Raw genomic sequence first — 17,903 nt, 5'->3', positions numbered from 1 at the left:
TTTTTTATTTATGTTCTCATTCTAAAAATAAAAAAAAATAAAAAATAAAAAAATAAAAAAAGAAGGAAAGAAAGATTGAAGAATCATCCAAGCATTAAGACACCGTACATATCTCAATGTCTTACTTAGGATGTGATAAACAACAGAAATAGAATAGAAATGGAAAATAATGGATTATTATTATTCCTTCCCCTTCAAAAGTAAACATGGTATACAAATAATACAATAAAACAGACAAAATGGAAGTTTGAACAAAGTTTTTGTACTAGGAGTGCAGAGGCAGCAATCAGATTGGTCCCTCAACTACACTACTTCTGCATTTCAAAATAATGCCCAAATTCCGACACCAATTATCCATTTTCTCATCATTATTCATCACCACCTTCTTCCTTGGTTCTTACACTAACATTTCAACAGAGGCAGAGGACATAATCATGCGTCTAGTGACTTTAGTTCATGATCAAATTAGACTAAATAATTCAACCAACAAAAAAATATATATAAAGGCATTCCTCTAAGCTTTTAACTCCCTCTGATCTATAGGAGACATAATGGTCCACATTCTTGCACCAAAACAGCCGATCCTTGCAGTTTCATGGAGTTTAAAGGTCTCTTTGTTAAAGGCAAGGAACATTATTTGATGTAGCTTATATAATATAGTGATAGCTTTTAAAAAGAGGAGAGAAAAAGTGTTCAATAATTTTACATTGAATGATTACTTTCAAAAATAATTGTCACAGCTACTAATAATTTTTTTTAGGTTGAGGTATGAAATGCCTACTGAAATAGATTTTGAAGAGCAAGAGGAAATGAAAATTGACCACTCATTAATTAGTTTCTCGAGTTATTTCATCTGGATGACTTCATGATCACTCAAAAGGGAGAAAGGATTTCAGATACAAAGGCCATTTGGAAGAAAATAATAATAATAATAATTTTGGATAACTTAGCTCATGAGCAAACAAAATAAATTGTTCTAAAACATATATAAATGCGTTTCTAAAATTGGATGAAAAACATCCATGATATTGAAGAAAAGATGGTACTCACAGAATTGATCTCTTTCGTTCATCTCAATATGCAGATACGACTACAGGGTTGTGAGAGTATCAAACTTTCTGTTCCCTTGAACGTATAGCGTGGTTGATGAATGCGTGGTGAGTGAAGACGTTGTTGCTAAAGTGGGTGAACAATTTCATCCACTCAGAAATATGTACTGCTTAAAGCTTATTCTAATTATACCACAGCAACAGATTTGGGTTAGGCAAATGGATTATATAAATCCAACTAGGAGCATATAAAAATGAAGATAAAATCAAGGTCATCACTAAACAATTATTATTGCTCTAAAAGAATATAACAGTATATTATTGCTCTCCTATGAGGTCAATTATTATAGAATTCCAATGTTTTCTAACCTTAGTTAGCTGAATCAGCTCTCCATGCTCCTTCGTGGTCTGTTGGCTGAGTCCACAGCCTATGTCATGCTTTGCCCACTTCTTGAATGTGTTGAGAGTGGCTTTTGCCAGGTGGAATAAAAATTAGATCTTCCCAGGCTGAGTTCTTCTCATTCAACTATAATTGATCAAGAAAACTAACTAAGATGGAGTATAATTTCTATTTTCTAAAAGATGCTGCTACTTGAGATCAAGAAACCTTACCTCCATTTTCTTAAGAACATCTTCCAAACTACCGACCTGTTACATAAAAGTTTTGGTTAAGTGAAGGGAATAAACAATATAATCGTGGATTAACTTAACAACTATTTTTCACAAGAAAGAAACACGCAGTGATCGTCCACAATTTTCACTTGCAGGATAATAATTTCAAGCATTCTGCTTATATTTTAAGCTTAAAACATTTTCATCAGCACTTCTACAGCTGCTTGAATACGAATTTCTTGTGGCAAAAAACCACTTTATAGAAACTGTAGACTATAGCGGAAAATTAACAAAATCAATCTTTCATTTAATAGAGGAACGAACAGGTCGCTTCTAAAATGTAATGAGCAATATCGTATCAAATGCAAAGAAGAAGAGAAAATATAACACACACCATGTTTTACAGGGAGCATTGATCAAGGCACGAAATTCAACCCATTCAATGAATAAAACACACCAGAGAAAAAAGATGGAAACGATACCATAATATGTTGAGAAGTTCCTAATCCCCTTGATGCCTTTGAGACCTTCGACAGTTCCTTTTCTATATCTTCCTATTTTCCAATAAAAGATAAGTATTAGAGGATGGTGAGATCATAAAACCACATTTTTAGAAGCACATTAGACGCATCAATGATCCACGAGCTCCTCAGAAATGATACGAACCTTAGTAAAGTATATAGGACAATAACGCTTGTTTTTCTTTTTCACAATCAGAAGGTCAGACTGTAAAAAACAGAAAATCGTTATTGTGAGAAGTGAACAGTATATGAGACATGCTAACCCAATTATACATAGAGATTCAATGCCAATCAAGATTGAGAGCTGTTTATGCTCTGAATTAGAAATTTGGAAAGTGTCCAATAATTCAATTTATGGATCATTCTGGAGTTTTCACAATGAAGAATTTTGCCTTTGTGTTAAAACCATTTAATTGAGTGCACCAATGTACCTGAAAAACAGGAACTCCATCAAAACTGCTCCTGGAATCCGAGGCTTTGAGCTATAAATGAAAAGATACAATGATGAGTCAATTTTAAAATGTTATTGCTTGTAAATGTTTTGTTACAAGTGAAAGGAAAAATAACATCTCAAGTATAAAATTGAAATGCCAAGCCATCTTTGAAGATGATTACAAGGAAGTTCAGCCCTAATGGTATCTAACTGGTGGAAGAAAAAAAAAAAAAAAAAAAAAAAAAAAAAACTCAGGATTTTAATATTAATTTCATTTTATTTTGATACTTCATAACACGAGCCTTAGTCTGAGAGGCATGAGAAATGATAAGATCAAACGAATCTTGCCTCTAAAGCATTCTTAATCTGAACAGGATCTGGAAGAAACCGGAATGCAATACCTTCTACTTTCAACATATATACCTGTGAATCAGTAAAAGTGGGCAGAAACCGTAAGTAAATCTATTTTAGTAAAAAAGTGAGGGTGATGGAAGAAGAACACGGCAACTGATAATACACAATACATGAATTAAATATTAAATGATGCGAGCAATGTACCTGGTCAAGGGTAAGTGGGACAACCTTCGCATTACTTCTCAGTTCTCTTTTCCTCGATCGGACCTGAAATTCAGCATATCAGATATCATATTGTACTATAAACATAAGAATTCTCATCAATTATGGATAAAGAATTGGAATTGTAAATTTATTCCACATGCAGGAAATTATCCACATCACCAAACAAAATTCTCGAATGGCGAAAAAACAGGGGCAAAACATACCTGAGCCAAAAAGGTCTCGGCGTCTTCCATGCGGAAGCAAAGCAACCCAATTGACTTGACACCATTAGGATCAGAAATGAGCACAAACTCGTTGTTAGAATTGCTAACAGTGTAGACCGCCGTTCCGACGAGGGACTTAGCCACTTGATCGGAGCTAAGAGTGGCAGCCAATGCATTAGTGTGCTGCGCAAGGGACGCAAAAGGTGGAGTAGGAAAGGAACGCCAATTAGCCTCCGCCGGCCATCTTCTGGCGAAGGTTCCAGCAAAGCGTTTGGCCTCTTCGAGTCGATTAGAAAGCTCGGCTCCTAGTCTGGTACAGTGATGGTGGACGGAAGAGGAAACGAATAGCATAGGATTCGAACGCGGGTAGGGTTTTGGGGTCTCCATGGCCACGAGAAACCCCCGATTCTTGCGCGCCTCCGGGATTTTATTATATCCAAAATTTTTGGCCTAAAATAACAATAAATTAGCCTTTTCAGCCTTTTTACCCTTTAAAATTTATATTTAAAATTTATTTTTAGTGTAGGAAATGTGAATGTTTTGTTTTTGTTGGTATTATAAAATTATTCTAAAACATAACTTAATTGTTTGTTTTTTCTATTAAAATGAAATGGCAAGAATTCATCTCCAGAAATAACCCATTTTCTACTCCTTTCATAGATCAAGAAATTCTACATTGGAGCGTAGGATTTTCTCTTTGAGTTACCGTTCTAGTGGAACCGCGAGAGTAAAGCTTGACCATTTAGCAACATGGACATATGCTTAGGCCATAAATAGTGACATATAATGAGGTGGTAGCTCATCAATGCCTTAGTACATGACGTGAACTTCATTGACCATTTATTATCTTTCGAGTTCTAACAGGGTCATACTTCAACCCTTATAATAAGTTCAAAGTTGCTCGATGGTGCAATCTATGAAGGAAACCCACAAGTTAGCATCCTTGTACCGTACAAGGTTTACATAAACCCGTGCCATATTTAATCCGTCTAAGATCAAACACTATTGTTAATAAGATTATATTGAATGAAATAGCGTGACCAATTTGAACTGACAGCTGAGCAGCATTTAAGCTATCTCAAACGACAGCTCCCAAATCGTACGAAAGTACTCCACACAAAATGTGCCCCAGTAGGAAAAGATACCTTTCTCAGACATACTTTCACACACAAAAAAGTACTCCACACAAAATGTGCCCCACTGAAAAGCCGAATTCGATTCCAAATTTTTCGTCGCAGCGACCGAATCAGAAAGCCATACGAATCCCATTGGAGAAGACAACAAGATAACACCGCATCTTAATTCTAATCTGTTGGCGCACCGTCATGGCGGTTCTTGGAGCTCAAGCCGCCGCCATTAATCCTATAAATTTCCCCTTCCTCCTCTTCCATCGGCAACAAACCAAATACAATCGCACAATCGGAAACCCAGTCGATTGCAAAACGATGTCGTCGTACGGTCGGAAATCGAAGGCGGTGGCCGCCCAGTCGGAGAGCGGGTACTCGGCGAAGGAACTGAGAGAGATATTTAACCAGATGGACACGAATGAAGATGGCGGATTGGGATTGTTCGAGATCAAGGAAGCTTTGAAGCAACTGGACGCTGAATTCCCAGTTCATCTTGCCTTCAAGGCGCTCTGCAAATCTGATCGAAACAGAGATGGAAAGCTTGGTCGGGACGAGATCGATAAGTTCATCAGGTACTTGATGAGCGAAGGCTATGTTGTTTGATTTAATTGCTCCGCCGCCGCCGCCCCCCGCCGCCTCCGACCACGTCTCTCTTTCACTCGGTTGTTAATCGTTGGCTTCTAAAAACTTGTTCAATAAATGGCGGCTGCGTGTTGTGTATAATCATCATCATTTTATTACCTATTTGTGTCAATATGTATAATGTTTCTATAATTAAAGATTACATTTGTGGGTTCATACTCTAATTATTAATTTTTTTTTTAGTCACCAACATAGATAAAATGATTAATTTATAGCATATATAACAAAAAAAAAAAAAAAAAGAGAAATTTAACTTAAAATTGAGAGAACATTTTCCATACTTCAAAATAAAATTTCAACAAACTTACCATAAAATAAAATATATTTAAAATACTAATTAAAAAATTATTTATCTTATATTAAAAAAGATTATTTATAATCGATCACGAAATTAAAAATTTTAATCTCGAGTTATAATTCATTTCGTATTAAAAAAATTATTATTTCAAATGAGAAACCTTAAAAGTAATATGACAAATATAATTTAAAATTAAATAAATAAATAAATAAATTTACAAATAAAACCCACGAGCTTAAAAATCAAACTACAAATTTTAACGAACTCTAAAATTTCTCTCTCAAAACCTACTTAAAAAATGATCTAAAATTTGTGAAAATCGTGATCTAGATGGAATTGCAAGCATCGAAAAAGGTCTATAAAAATGGTACGAAAAAGTTATAATCTTGCGTGTGGAGATCTATCATTAGTACAGTGAAAATCTATTTTAGCTGTTCATAACACAAAAAGAGTTACGTTTAGAACACTTATTTGAATGACTCGACTTTATTCGTATCCTTACCTAAAGTTCGGTTGTTGGATTTTGTACTAAAGAAAGGAAATAAAGCACATTCCATTTATGATCTCTTTTTATTGCCTCCACATAAACATCTATCATTGAGGATTGATGGATGTGGTATTTGATGCCATTAAACTCTATGCTCATCAATCAAATACCTAACCAACAATATTCTTATTCTTCATACTCTTCTTTTATTTTATTTTCCATTTTTATTGGTCTGTTATTATTTTATCTAATAAATAAATAATCTAATCAAGCCATTGCTTTTGTTAATTATGATTAAAGGGTTCTAATCACAATAGACTATTTGTTGATAATCATACTTAAAATATTATCGAATTATTAGCTTAGGTGGAAAATTTCTCTGATCTTTAAATTTAAAGGTACATTTTTTTATTTTTAAAAAATAAATTTTTTTAAAATTGCTCCTTAGCTTCATTCAGAAGCCATATGCACTTTTGAAGATTCCATCACTTTCTCTTTACAAACAGCCACCATTTTTAAATCTCCAAATTTCTACCAATTTTGTTCTATTTAATTCATAATTATTTTAAACCTTTATATCATAACTTTATAAATTTTGATTATTGTCCTAATTTAGATATATAGACAACTTGCACGTAGTTTTTTTTTCTTTATTTATTATTATTATTATTATTATAGAAAAATATATGAACAAAAGAGATTAAAAATTTAAATAATGAAATTGTACTAGATTATTGAAATTAGTATAAAATAATTATTTTTTAATGATCAATCTTACTTATAAAAAATTAGATTTTTTTTTTTTTTTTGCATTTTTCTCTTAGTTCTAAAAAAAATAATAGTATAAACGTACTGACCGTAGTCAAACAGTATGTGATTAAATAATATAGGTCTAAACTATCAAATTATTAAAAAGGTAAGTATGTGATTAATATATATTTTATCTTATTGATTTACTTTATTCAATACCCATTATACAATAATATCAAATTATAGAGTAGATACATTCAAACACATTAAAAGATATCTTTGATAGTTGAATTTTGGTTGAACACTTTAAAGTTTTGTTTCAATGATATTCTGACGGTTCAAAACTGCATATAATTGATTATTCGATGCAATATTTGTAAGAGTCCATTTTTAATATACTATAACACGTAATAGTATTATTTATAGAAATGTGTTCTAATTTATTTTAATTACGAACCATTAGAGTAAAATTTAATGAGGTATTTAATAAACTAATTATATTTATATTTTAGAAAAAGGTAAATAAAAAAGAGAGGCCAATCTACATCTATTGCGACCCGAGGAGTTGGTGAATAAATATCCGACTCCTGCAAGCCTGCAACTCAATCGAGAGAACCAAAGGCAAGAACGACATCAAAGGCGGCGATCGGCGGAGGAGCTTGAAACGAAGCTGATAATGGGTTTCTTCCGCAGCGGCATCTGCGACTACAAGCGATGTCCAGTTCCTTTCACCAAAGAGCAGCTTCGCGAGATTTTCCTCAGGCACGACAACGACGGCGACGGCCGACTCTCACGCCTGGAACTCAAAGCCGCCTTCGAGTCCTTAGGATCCACTTGGAGCCGTTTCAGAGCTCGCCAGTGTCTCAAAGCCGCCGATTCCAACGGCGATGGCTACGTTACTCTTGATGAACTGGATGGCCTTCTTGATTACGCTGTAAGATGCGAATACGCTATAATTTGATCCCTTTTAATCCCTGTTTTTATTATGTAAACTATTTTAAACATCGTATTAATAAATAATTAATAACATATTTTAAAATAAAAACCATAAATTGAATTCGTCCACCCCTTATATCATCACTGAATCATATATATATATATATATTCCATTTTCTTTAACGTTAGTTTAATTATATTTTATATTCACAAATTAATAAATTTTCTTCCTTACCATTAAATTTTATAATATTGGGAGCGAGTAAGAATTTGTAGAACAAGGTATCTATTTTTTTTTTTTTTTTTCATTTACAATTTAATCTATTATTAAATGACGTATTAATTTATTTTATGGGTAATAATGACACATTTATTAGATGTTATAAATACGATAAATAATGACACTCTAGCCCAACCCAATAGAAAATCAAATTTTGATTGACCCAAATTTTTGAAGGGTAGAATGGTCCATGGGCCATACATTTAGACCATTTTTTAAGCTTGTTGGGCTTAACAACGGGCAACCCAAATATATGTATATTTTTAATAATTAAATAATGCCTATTAAAAATCTTTCTCCACTTTTCCTCGTCTCCAATACATAAGCAACACGTGTCCATTTTTGGTTAGAAGCTAGGTTTTTCATTTAGCATTATTTTGTTTTATTCTTTTAAGATAATGTTGGTTTTCCTTTTCGTTTATAAATAGAATATTATTACCTGTATTTGATTCATTATTATCTATTTTAAAATATCTATAATTATTTTCATTTATTTTTTTAAAGTTTTGTTTATTGCTTCTCGACTATTAAAATACATCGTGAGGTAGAATATTGATATGGATTAAGTTAGAACTAGATTTTCAGATCCAAACCACTGTTTATTGAAAAATATGTGTAATAGAAGTTGTACTATACTAAAAAAAACATAACATAGTGAAATTTTCTCGAGAATTTGATAACTACATACGAATCAAGAAAGTAATGAAAAATTGGTTCCTAAGGTTGTCTAAGACAACCTAAGTTAAAAGGATCTGAATATCTTACAACTTTTGTTTAGCTCGATCTTAAGAACTATAATCCTTCTAGAAACATGAACAAAAGCGTTGTTAAAGTCTAAAAATGTATGGTTTCGAAACTCCTTCCTCTCGAGTTAAAATCAAGAATAAGTTGCAAAATTTATACATGAGACAAATAACATTAAACTCTCAACCTAGACTCGAGACCATAATAGTGAGAAGAATGGTTAGGGATAAAATTTATCAATAAAAAAATTTAAGGTGAGGTTGAGAACAGTAATTAGACCATACAAACTCGAGATATAGTAGACCGAACAAAGACCTAATAATTTAGAAGGCTAAGCTCAATTAGGCCCAAAAGTTTATAAAATTTGATTCCCAATTTAAACTGCTTAGCATCACCACATCGGTGCTATATTCTATTTGTTCTACAACCATATTTTTCTTTAAGATCATACAAATTTTCTATTAATTTAAACGATTCACCTTCAGACAAATAGGGAACACGAATCTGGCGAAGTGACCTGCATTGAAAGATACTTTATTTTGTTTCACTCTTTTCTTATGAAAAAAAAAAAAAAAGAATATTTAGGACTTTTGAAGAGCACTTTAAATCAAAACAAAGCAAAATTCGATTTCAAGATTAATTTAATAATGAACGAACTAAGCTGCACCGGTGATTAAATTATTCTCGTAGATTAGTTAAGTTAGCGAAGACAATATGTTTCAAATATAGAACAAAATATGTCATACATTATTAAACTAACCTAAACTATTGTAATCATTACTAACACGTGATATTTTTAATAAATAATAAAAACCTTATTTCCTTTTAAAATAGAATATAATAATAATAATAATTCCTTTTACTTCTTTTATCCGTATTTCACTCTGCAATATATAAGCTAAATTATTATAAATTAAAGTTTAGAGGTGTAAGCATATTTACTAAAAGGGTTAAAACTCGAAGACAATGGTCATGGTCGAGGCGGGGTAAAAAAAGGAACAGTCTTTTTTATTTTTACCTCCAAAATGGTTAAAATGGAAATAGTAATATATATATATATATATATAGGAAAAGAATACGTAACACCGTCCATTACGAAAGGTAAGTTAAGGGGAGAAAATAATCCTTATAATTTTACTTTATGCAAAGTTTGGATGATGACATTTCATTCGTTAATCTATTTCCTTTTTCTGCTTCTTTACAACTGTCAACTAAATATGCGTTTTTTTTCATTAAAAAAATACTAAAAATAATTTTATTTTGTCAAAGAATTGGATTCCAATATCTTCCCCAGCTCCAACCCCATAATCTCAACCATAGAACAAATATAACGTCTCTAAGATGCTCGTCTTTTATGCGAACAAAAATGAGTATTAAAAATATTTAGTAAGTCACACCTGGTATTAACCTATATTATGATTTATGTTCATTTGATATTATTCTATATATTTTATCATCGCTCACATATTTTTTAGGAAAATTTTTAAGAAGTCCTTCAATATATAAATTACTCAAAGTTAAACTAATTTTGGAGTTTCTATGATTGAGTAACTGAAGAGAAAACCGCGCCTCATTCTTTTCTGTAGTTTAATTATAGGAACTCTAAGATTTAGTGTGAGATCAGAAGTAGGTTGTAGAGGGAAACAAAGCATTCCTCATGAGAGTGTAGAAACATCTCCCTAACAGATACGTTTTAAAATCGTGAAGTTGACGATAATATGTAACAGGCCAAAATGGACAATATTTGACAGCGGTAAGCTTGGATTGTTACAAATAATATCAAAACCAATCATTGGTCGGAATAGGATTAGACTCTCTTCATACTAGACACGTTTTAACTGTGAGATTGACAGCAATACCCAACGAGTCAAAGTGGACAATATCTACCAGCAATGGTTTCGGTTGTTTACATTTAGCATGCTTAGTTTGAAGAAATTTTATGTTCTATAACCTCCTATGAATTCTCATATAAAACATGTGAGTGAGAACAAAACATGCTAAAAACACACATGTTTTTATATGATGTACGAGTCATTATCTAACTTCTTCATCCTTAAAAGTGATAAATAGTTAATGCGACTATGTTGCAGGGGTCATTATCTAAATCTTGGACATGAATCACTAAACAGTTCATAAATATTAGACACGGAGTATTAAAATTTATAGGTTATTTATAATTTAATGAATATTTTTCCTTTTATTTATATAATAATGTTTTTGTAAATTCAACAAACATGGCGTAGAGATTGTGGCTTTTCCTTTTGTATTAATATGTATATGAGTAATGTGAGTGAATGTAAGCAATTTTTTATTATCCCCACTTTGACCGAACAATCCCTGACGCTTAGGAATCTGAAACTATAAAAAAAGATGTAATTTTAATACAGATTAATGGGTATTATTATTATTAAGCTCTATAAATACCCAAAACACACCACGACAACAAACAACAAACCACAAACAAACAAATTTCAATACAGATTCAACGGAGATGGCAAGAAAAAACAAGATGTCTCAGCCGAGGCCGAAGCTGTCTCGAGAGCAACTCAGCGTAATCTTCCGAAACCACGACGGCGATGGCGACGGCCGCTTGAGCGCCACCGAGCTCACGGAAGCCTTCCGCTACATCGGCGCCTTTCTGCCGTCGTACAGAGCTCATCACGCTCTTCGTTACACGGATTCCGACAGGGATGGATTCATCGGCGAGAAGGATTTCGAATCGCTCGTCAATTATACCGAAAAACGACATTACACCATCGTTTGAAAATTTTGTTCCTTTTTGCTGCATGGTTTGTTCAACTAAAAAAAATTGTCATGTACCATTAGGAGAAGCTACTCAGTAACTGTTTTTAAATAATGGGACACTTCTTTACATTGGGACAATTTTTTTTTTTTTTTTTTTTTTTTTTTTTTTTTTTTTTTTTTTTTTTTTTTAATAATATTCGACTATCGGGTCATATTCAAAATTTTCGAAATTTCGATTTTGAATCTCATCTTCATCTCGATGACAAACTTACCTCATCAAGTTTCACTTTGCATGCATTTTCTCTTAGTTTAAATTACCTAACCAATATTTATTTTAATTACGACAATAAAATGAGAGAAAAAAAATCAAGAAATAACGAAAACAATAAATTAAAGTGGCACGAACAATATTAATTAATATATATTTATTAGGGTAATTTTTAGGATCGATTTAAGGTATTTTTATTTATTTTGATTATAATAATACAAAATGAATTTTATTATACTACAAAAGAGAATAATAGTTTGTTAGCAATTTAATTATACATATAATAGTACGTAACCAAAAAAAATAATTTATATATCTAAAATTTACAAAATGGAAATTTATTTGCGTACTTAATTTCATATTTCTTAGAAGAATTAAACATTTTTTTTTTTGTAATTATTCAAAATCATTAAATATAAATAAATTTTTAATAATTAAAAATAAATTACTCTCAAATAAAGAATAAGATTCCATAATAAGAAAGCTTGTGACCCTTTTTCCAAATTAATTTCGTGTTTGCAACCAAAAATAAATAAAAGTTTTAAATTAAAAATTTTGAATATTAAAAAATAACAATAAATATGTTTTTGCCCCATTAGCATCTCATAAATATAAAAGCAATACATTTATGTCACATCCTTCTAAAGTAATAAAAAAAATGTAGTCAATCCTATATAATAGATAATTAATTCATCGTTCGGGACTAAATAAACCATTTTTCAAGTTAAAATGTCAATTTTAAACCTTTGTTAGAGCTCTCGGAGAGTTTTTTATATTTAAAAGTTTTGAAAATATACATATTTTCACAAATACCCTTCACCCGATCCAACTCAACCTATACATCGTTGGCTTAGTGTTATTTTAAAAAGAGAAATATTTTGGTCAACATTACCATCGCTTTCTCTTTCGCTCTCCCGTCCAAATCTTTTATATATATATATATATATAATCGTACTTTAAGAACCTTTTATTTTCAGCTCTCCAAATTATTCTGGCTTTGAAGGAACAAGTGCAGAAGAATTAATGCGAGCAAAAGATACCATATTTAATATATAAATTAAATTATTTTATACCCTTAGGACTATTAATTTATATATATATATATATATATATATATATATATATAGGAATCACAAAGCACCAAGACAATATCAAAAATGGATCCGACAGAAGACAAAAGCAAGAAGTCGAAGAAGAGGTCGAAGCTATCAAGAGAGCAACTTAGCGTAATCTTCAGAAACCACGACGGCGATGGCGACGGCCGTCTCAGCCCCTCCGAGCTCACCGAAGCTTTTCGGTACATCGGTTCCTTTATGCCTTCTTACAGAGCTGGTAAAGCTCTTTCTCACGCCGATTCTAACAACGATGGATTCATCAACGAAGAGGAATTCGAATTGCTCATCAATTATGCCGAAAAACGCAAATACACCGTCGTTTGATCTTATACAGTTTTTTTCCCCTTTTCGTTTGTAACTTCTTTTTTTTTTTTTAATCTTGTAACACGAGTATTAACTCTTAAATAAGATATGAATTATCATCTCAATGATTAATTGTTCAATCTTATTATACGCATATTTTATTTTAAAAGATTTTTTTAGGCATTTTGGCAAGTATTATCATTATTTTTTTTTATTTATTAATTTTTAAGATGAGGTTATGTTTGATAATTTGATATTGATATATTATTCTAAATTTTATTTAATAGATAGGCACGTATATTATTAATAAATATTTCACAGAAAAATTACAGTAATATTGAAAAGAATATAACATATTAACATTTGTTCATTTAAAATATGCTCAAATTTAGCAATTTGGTTTAACGTGTACACATACTTGTATTTTAAAAATTTTATCGTATTTTTTTGAAGATAAGTCTAGGCATATGCAAAGTTTGAGAGAACGAGACGACACGAGTGTCGAAAACAAGTTCAGAGAGAGTTGGGTGGGACTCCAGGCCATAACCTCATAAGCCAAGATTCCAAAATGAGTTTTGACATGTGGCTCGAGAATAAGTCTGTCGATATCCAATATAAAAACTTTCCTAATTTGGTATCAAACGGATACTCGACGAACTATGCATGAGGCCGTATGTCCGCTCGCGAAAATAACCTCTATTCCAAAATGGTGTTTTAGATTTGAAAAATAATTGTTTTTATATTAAAAAAAAATATATTTTTGGTTATTGTATGTATTTCATTACAATTTGAGTGGTCAGCACTCAACGACACAAATGAGTACTCGATTATGATATTACATTTCCAATCAATTTTTTAATTAAGGAATCACATTCTCGTTGATTTTTTAATTACATAAAAAAATATAGTTTTATCATTTTTTTTTTTTGTAAATTATTTAATAAAAATCTAATTTAGAAAATTTGACTAATCACGAGTTGTCACATCAAGAATAATAAAATTAAAATTATTACAAAATAAAAGTTGGCTTTTAAAGCCACGTGTCTTCACCATAACCCTTTAATTAAATAATTAAATTTAAAATCGTTAACTTGGGCCTTATTGTAATGGGCCAAACTTAAACAAAGTCCAAAGAGTAAATCCTAATTTAGCAAAGTCCAAGCCCAAATAAAGCCCATATCTAATAGTTGGGCCTAAAAGCTATTAACGTCCAATGCCACCTACCATGACAAAAAAAAAAAAAAAAAAAAAAAAAAAAAAAGAAAAAAAACGGTGTGAGTACAAGAACTCTTTAATACACGACCATAAAAAATAATTACCAAAATAATTACTATTCTTATGATTTAGGGATAATTTTCTATGTAAAAGTTTCATTTTAACCCTAAAGTTTCAATTAGATTCATATAATTTATTCAAATTTAACTGACCATCGATATATTATTGTATTAATACATATTTTTTAAAAAGTAGTAAGAATTGATGATATTGGATTATATCGATTATCAATCAAAACATATTTTAATTAGTTAAAATAAATTAAATTTTTAAAAATGATGGTTTGTAAAATTATTTAAAATTTTAAAAGTATATTAAATGTTGAATTTATGAGGACGAAATTTGTAATTTGAGTAAAAAGTATTAAAAATTTAAATGGTAAAGTCATAAATACTTTTGTAATAGAAAGGCCCCAACTTGGAACATATACATTCACATTAGAAAAAGCAAATGTCCGGATTCAGCAGAAGGCATAGAAAGAGGTATGGGCCAACGTCCCCTTTTTTCTTTTTTTTTTTTTTTTTTCTCTGAATCTTTACTGTTCATAATGCTATGAGTCGCCATCGATGTTAGAATTAACAAAATTGATGAATCAAACAAGAAAAAGCGAAGAAATTTTTGTCTAACTTGTGAAAAAGCAACCCTAATCTTCTATGTTCAAAAGGGTTTTGTTAGCTTTTTGAAATGATTCACATGATTGCCGAGCCACTTCAATCATGAACCCCCAAATTCCTGAGTCTTACCCCAAAATGGATCTTGATTGCTTGGCAATGGCGTCGCACAGGCGGCTGAAAAGCCCTCTGCCACCGCCCACTCGTGCGCACTTGACGCAAATTCAAAAGCCCTTTGTAATGTATTTTGGCTCTCTCTGTTTGTGCATATTTTTCTGTTTCTTTCTGTAAATGCCTTTTTGTATGATTGCTGAAAAGACTAAGTAAGAAGGCTTTTCGTGTGGGACTACTGATTACTGGGCTGTGATATGATCATGTGGGGTTCTTTATATTCTACGAAGATCATCATCTTCATCATTATCATCATCATCATTCTCTGGATTTTTTTTTTTATGGTTCAGTTAGAGTTGGAAGGGTCAAAGTTGATTAGAGTTTTCATTAGGCTTTTGAATTATTGTTATCTCTTTTGTATTATGGTACTTTTGGATTTTGCGGATACTTTTTCTTATTTCTATGTGAATTATGTGGCTATGGTTTTGTTGGACACACTTGCAGAAACCCATTCCATTATGTCCCCACTCATCAATCTGATTCAACCTCTTTTTCCAAAAATCCCGAAATTTGTTTCAGATCAGTCTCTTTTCTCGTGGGATTGGCCCGGCTCTGAATTAAAGCTCTACTAAACCCTTTCCTTTTCCATTGTGAATTTCTCATGAAGCTTCAGTTTCCCCTTTTCAGATCACTCACTGGAATTCATAATATTAAGAGTAAGATGATCACGACGGTGGTGATGAGAGAGAGAAAGAGAGGATTGAAACCCATATGAATTTTTGACGATCTATCAAAGAAAAAAGAACGAATAGATCTTGTAGGATTCTCGAGGTAGTAGTGTTCTCTCACTCCCAGGAAGTAGTGTTCGAGTTTAAATCTTTGAGTTCAAGAAGGATTTGTTCCTGACTTACCCTAAGAACCTTTCCTCTCCCTAGCCATTTGCTTACCACGGAAATGGCTCATTCTTCTTCTTTTTACATCCTTTCGATGCGTCGTCTTGTCAATTCAAGGACAAGTTTGGATATGGAAATGCCAATTTCTAGCCTCAACTTTATGAGAGTTTTTGAACTTTGTTCTCAATTGAGTTTCTGAAATATTAGCTATGTTTAAGTTGATTAAAGAGTTAAACCTATCTATCTTACGGTTGTTCTCAAAAGCCCAAATCTTCTTCTTTTTTTTTTTTTTTTTTTTGTGCTCTGTCCTGTTCTTCCACATTTATTGATTCTGAAAGTGAAACAGTAAAAGGGTTCATTCATTCTTTGTGTTAGAACACATGAAGATCAAACTCTATGTGCGAGCCAAGGAGGGTTTTCGAAATCTTATAATCCACAAAAGAAAAAGTATGTAGCAGAACAATTAGGCATTGGCTTTTTACATTAAATACAAACTTCATTTCACCTCCCTCCCTCCCCCCTGATATTGTACAAGAATCTGAATTTGCAAGCAGTAAAGATTTAGCATTTATATCAGCTTTTGACATTGGTGTTATCTTCTTTAGCAATGGAGTTCTTACAGTGAGCAATGGCAGCTTGAATTGCAGACTGTAATTCCTCCATGGTGCTATCACTAGTAGAAGAAGACATAGATGGAGTTGCGACGAGAAGGCCGCTATTTGTGGGGGATGTCCTCATGGATGCTGGAGCTGAGACTTCTCCTCTTTTTCCTCTCAATTCTTGCTTATTTCGTGGATTCAAATTACCCGAAAACGAATAAGCTTGGCGACGAATGTGTAAGTTTTCTTTCCTCCATCTGAAGAACAACAATGGCCTGACCACTTTTGCATATCGTTTTAGAACTTGAGAAACATCAAACCCCAGCTTCCTCTTGTGCTTTGCTTTATCGTCTGGCTCGGTAATCTCGCAGCCTTTTCGCCACTTGGGGAAACCGAACAATGAGAAAGGCTTGGATTTGATTCTCCCACCTGGTTCAGTAGGCTCAGTTTGGTGGTGTTGGGTGGTGCTGCAACTTGAGCTGTCTTTGATGGTGTCTTGAGTGTCCCAAATATCTTTGATCGGGATGGTGAAACTGTCGATGGAGGAGCGGGGGGAGGAAGAAGGAAGGTGGTGGGAGAGGAGGTGGAGGGGAAGCAAGTGGCCATGGAAGAAGATATCATCTGCTGGAGACAAGTCAATGGCAAAGGATGGAGGAGTGGGTTTTGCTCTGTCAGAAGAGGAAGGAGGATGAAGAGAGATTGTGAAGGAGAAGTCATGTGAAGGAGAAGAAGCTGAAGGTGATGATGATTCTTGAATTGCCTGCTGTCTCTCTCTTTCTTCAACCTTAAAGTTCTCAGCTTCTTGCTTCTTGTACTCTGCAACTCTTTCTGCAGTCTTCTTCTGCTGCTGATTGGTGTTCATAATTATGGAGAAAGATGAGGAGAGAGAGAGAGAGAGAGAGAGAGAGAGAGAGAGAAAAGGAGGTGAGAATGGAATGTGTTTTGTGGAAATGGGGAAGGCATTGAATTTAAGTTTGGTTTAAGTACATTTTGTGATGATGTGCACAATTATGGGTCCCTATTCAATCCAACACCTAGTAAGGTACTAAGTAGTTTCATCATATAAATAGCTGATTCAATTATTATATATTCAATTAATGAGAAAAATAATCTTATCTCTCTCTCTCTTAGTATTTTTCAGAAAATAGAAACTCAATTGTTATCAAATTTTGAATTTTGATTAGGGGAAGTGGCAAATATGACAAATTAGATTGAAAATGACATTAGAAGGATATGTAATGTCAATCAATCAAGTTGAAATTATGAGTTTATTAACACAATTTTGCTCACTAACACCATTGCAGTTGCCTAACACTCATTCC

The 17,903-nt window shown here is 32.3% G+C and overlaps 1 protein-coding gene and 1 pseudogene across 3 annotated transcripts; both read right to left on the bottom strand.

Moving 5' to 3' along the window:
- Positions 1-920: 920 nt before the first annotated feature.
- TIC22-IV (Tic22-like family protein) lies at positions 921-3,857 on the bottom strand. Of its 3 annotated transcripts, XR_002814336.2 has the most exons (9): positions 3,398-3,855; positions 3,174-3,236; positions 2,964-3,038; positions 2,614-2,664; positions 2,328-2,387; positions 2,144-2,215; positions 1,662-1,697; positions 1,419-1,575; positions 921-1,232 (listed from the first exon to the last, which is right to left on the bottom strand). XR_002814336.2 is itself a non-coding variant. In XM_023670195.2 (8 exons), exons 1-8 carry the CDS (start codon positions 3,782-3,784, stop codon positions 1,483-1,485), a joined length of 837 nt encoding a protein of 278 aa, XP_023525963.1. In that variant the 5' UTR covers positions 3,785-3,855; the 3' UTR covers positions 921-1,482. The 3 variants fall into 3 exon arrangements, 2 of the variants coding, with proteins under 2 accessions (XP_023525963.1, XP_023525964.1); XM_023670195.2 differs by having other exon boundaries at positions 921-1,575; XM_023670196.2 differs by lacking the exon at positions 2,964-3,038 and having other exon boundaries at positions 921-1,575; positions 3,398-3,857.
- Positions 3,858-16,379: 12,522 nt separating this feature from the next.
- On the bottom strand, positions 16,380-17,445 carry LOC111785479 (BRI1 kinase inhibitor 1 pseudogene; annotated as a pseudogene).
- Between the last annotated feature and the right edge of the window lie 458 nt (positions 17,446-17,903).

The sequence above is a fragment of the Cucurbita pepo genome, chromosome 2 (genome assembly GCF_057944985.1).
Source record: "Cucurbita pepo subsp. pepo isolate OVF chromosome 2, ASM5794498v1, whole genome shotgun sequence".
Classification (NCBI taxonomy): Eukaryota; Viridiplantae; Streptophyta; class Magnoliopsida; order Cucurbitales; family Cucurbitaceae; genus Cucurbita; species Cucurbita pepo.
The sequence above is the reverse complement of the archived record's forward strand: the minus strand, read 5'-3'. Positions and strand labels throughout refer to the sequence as shown.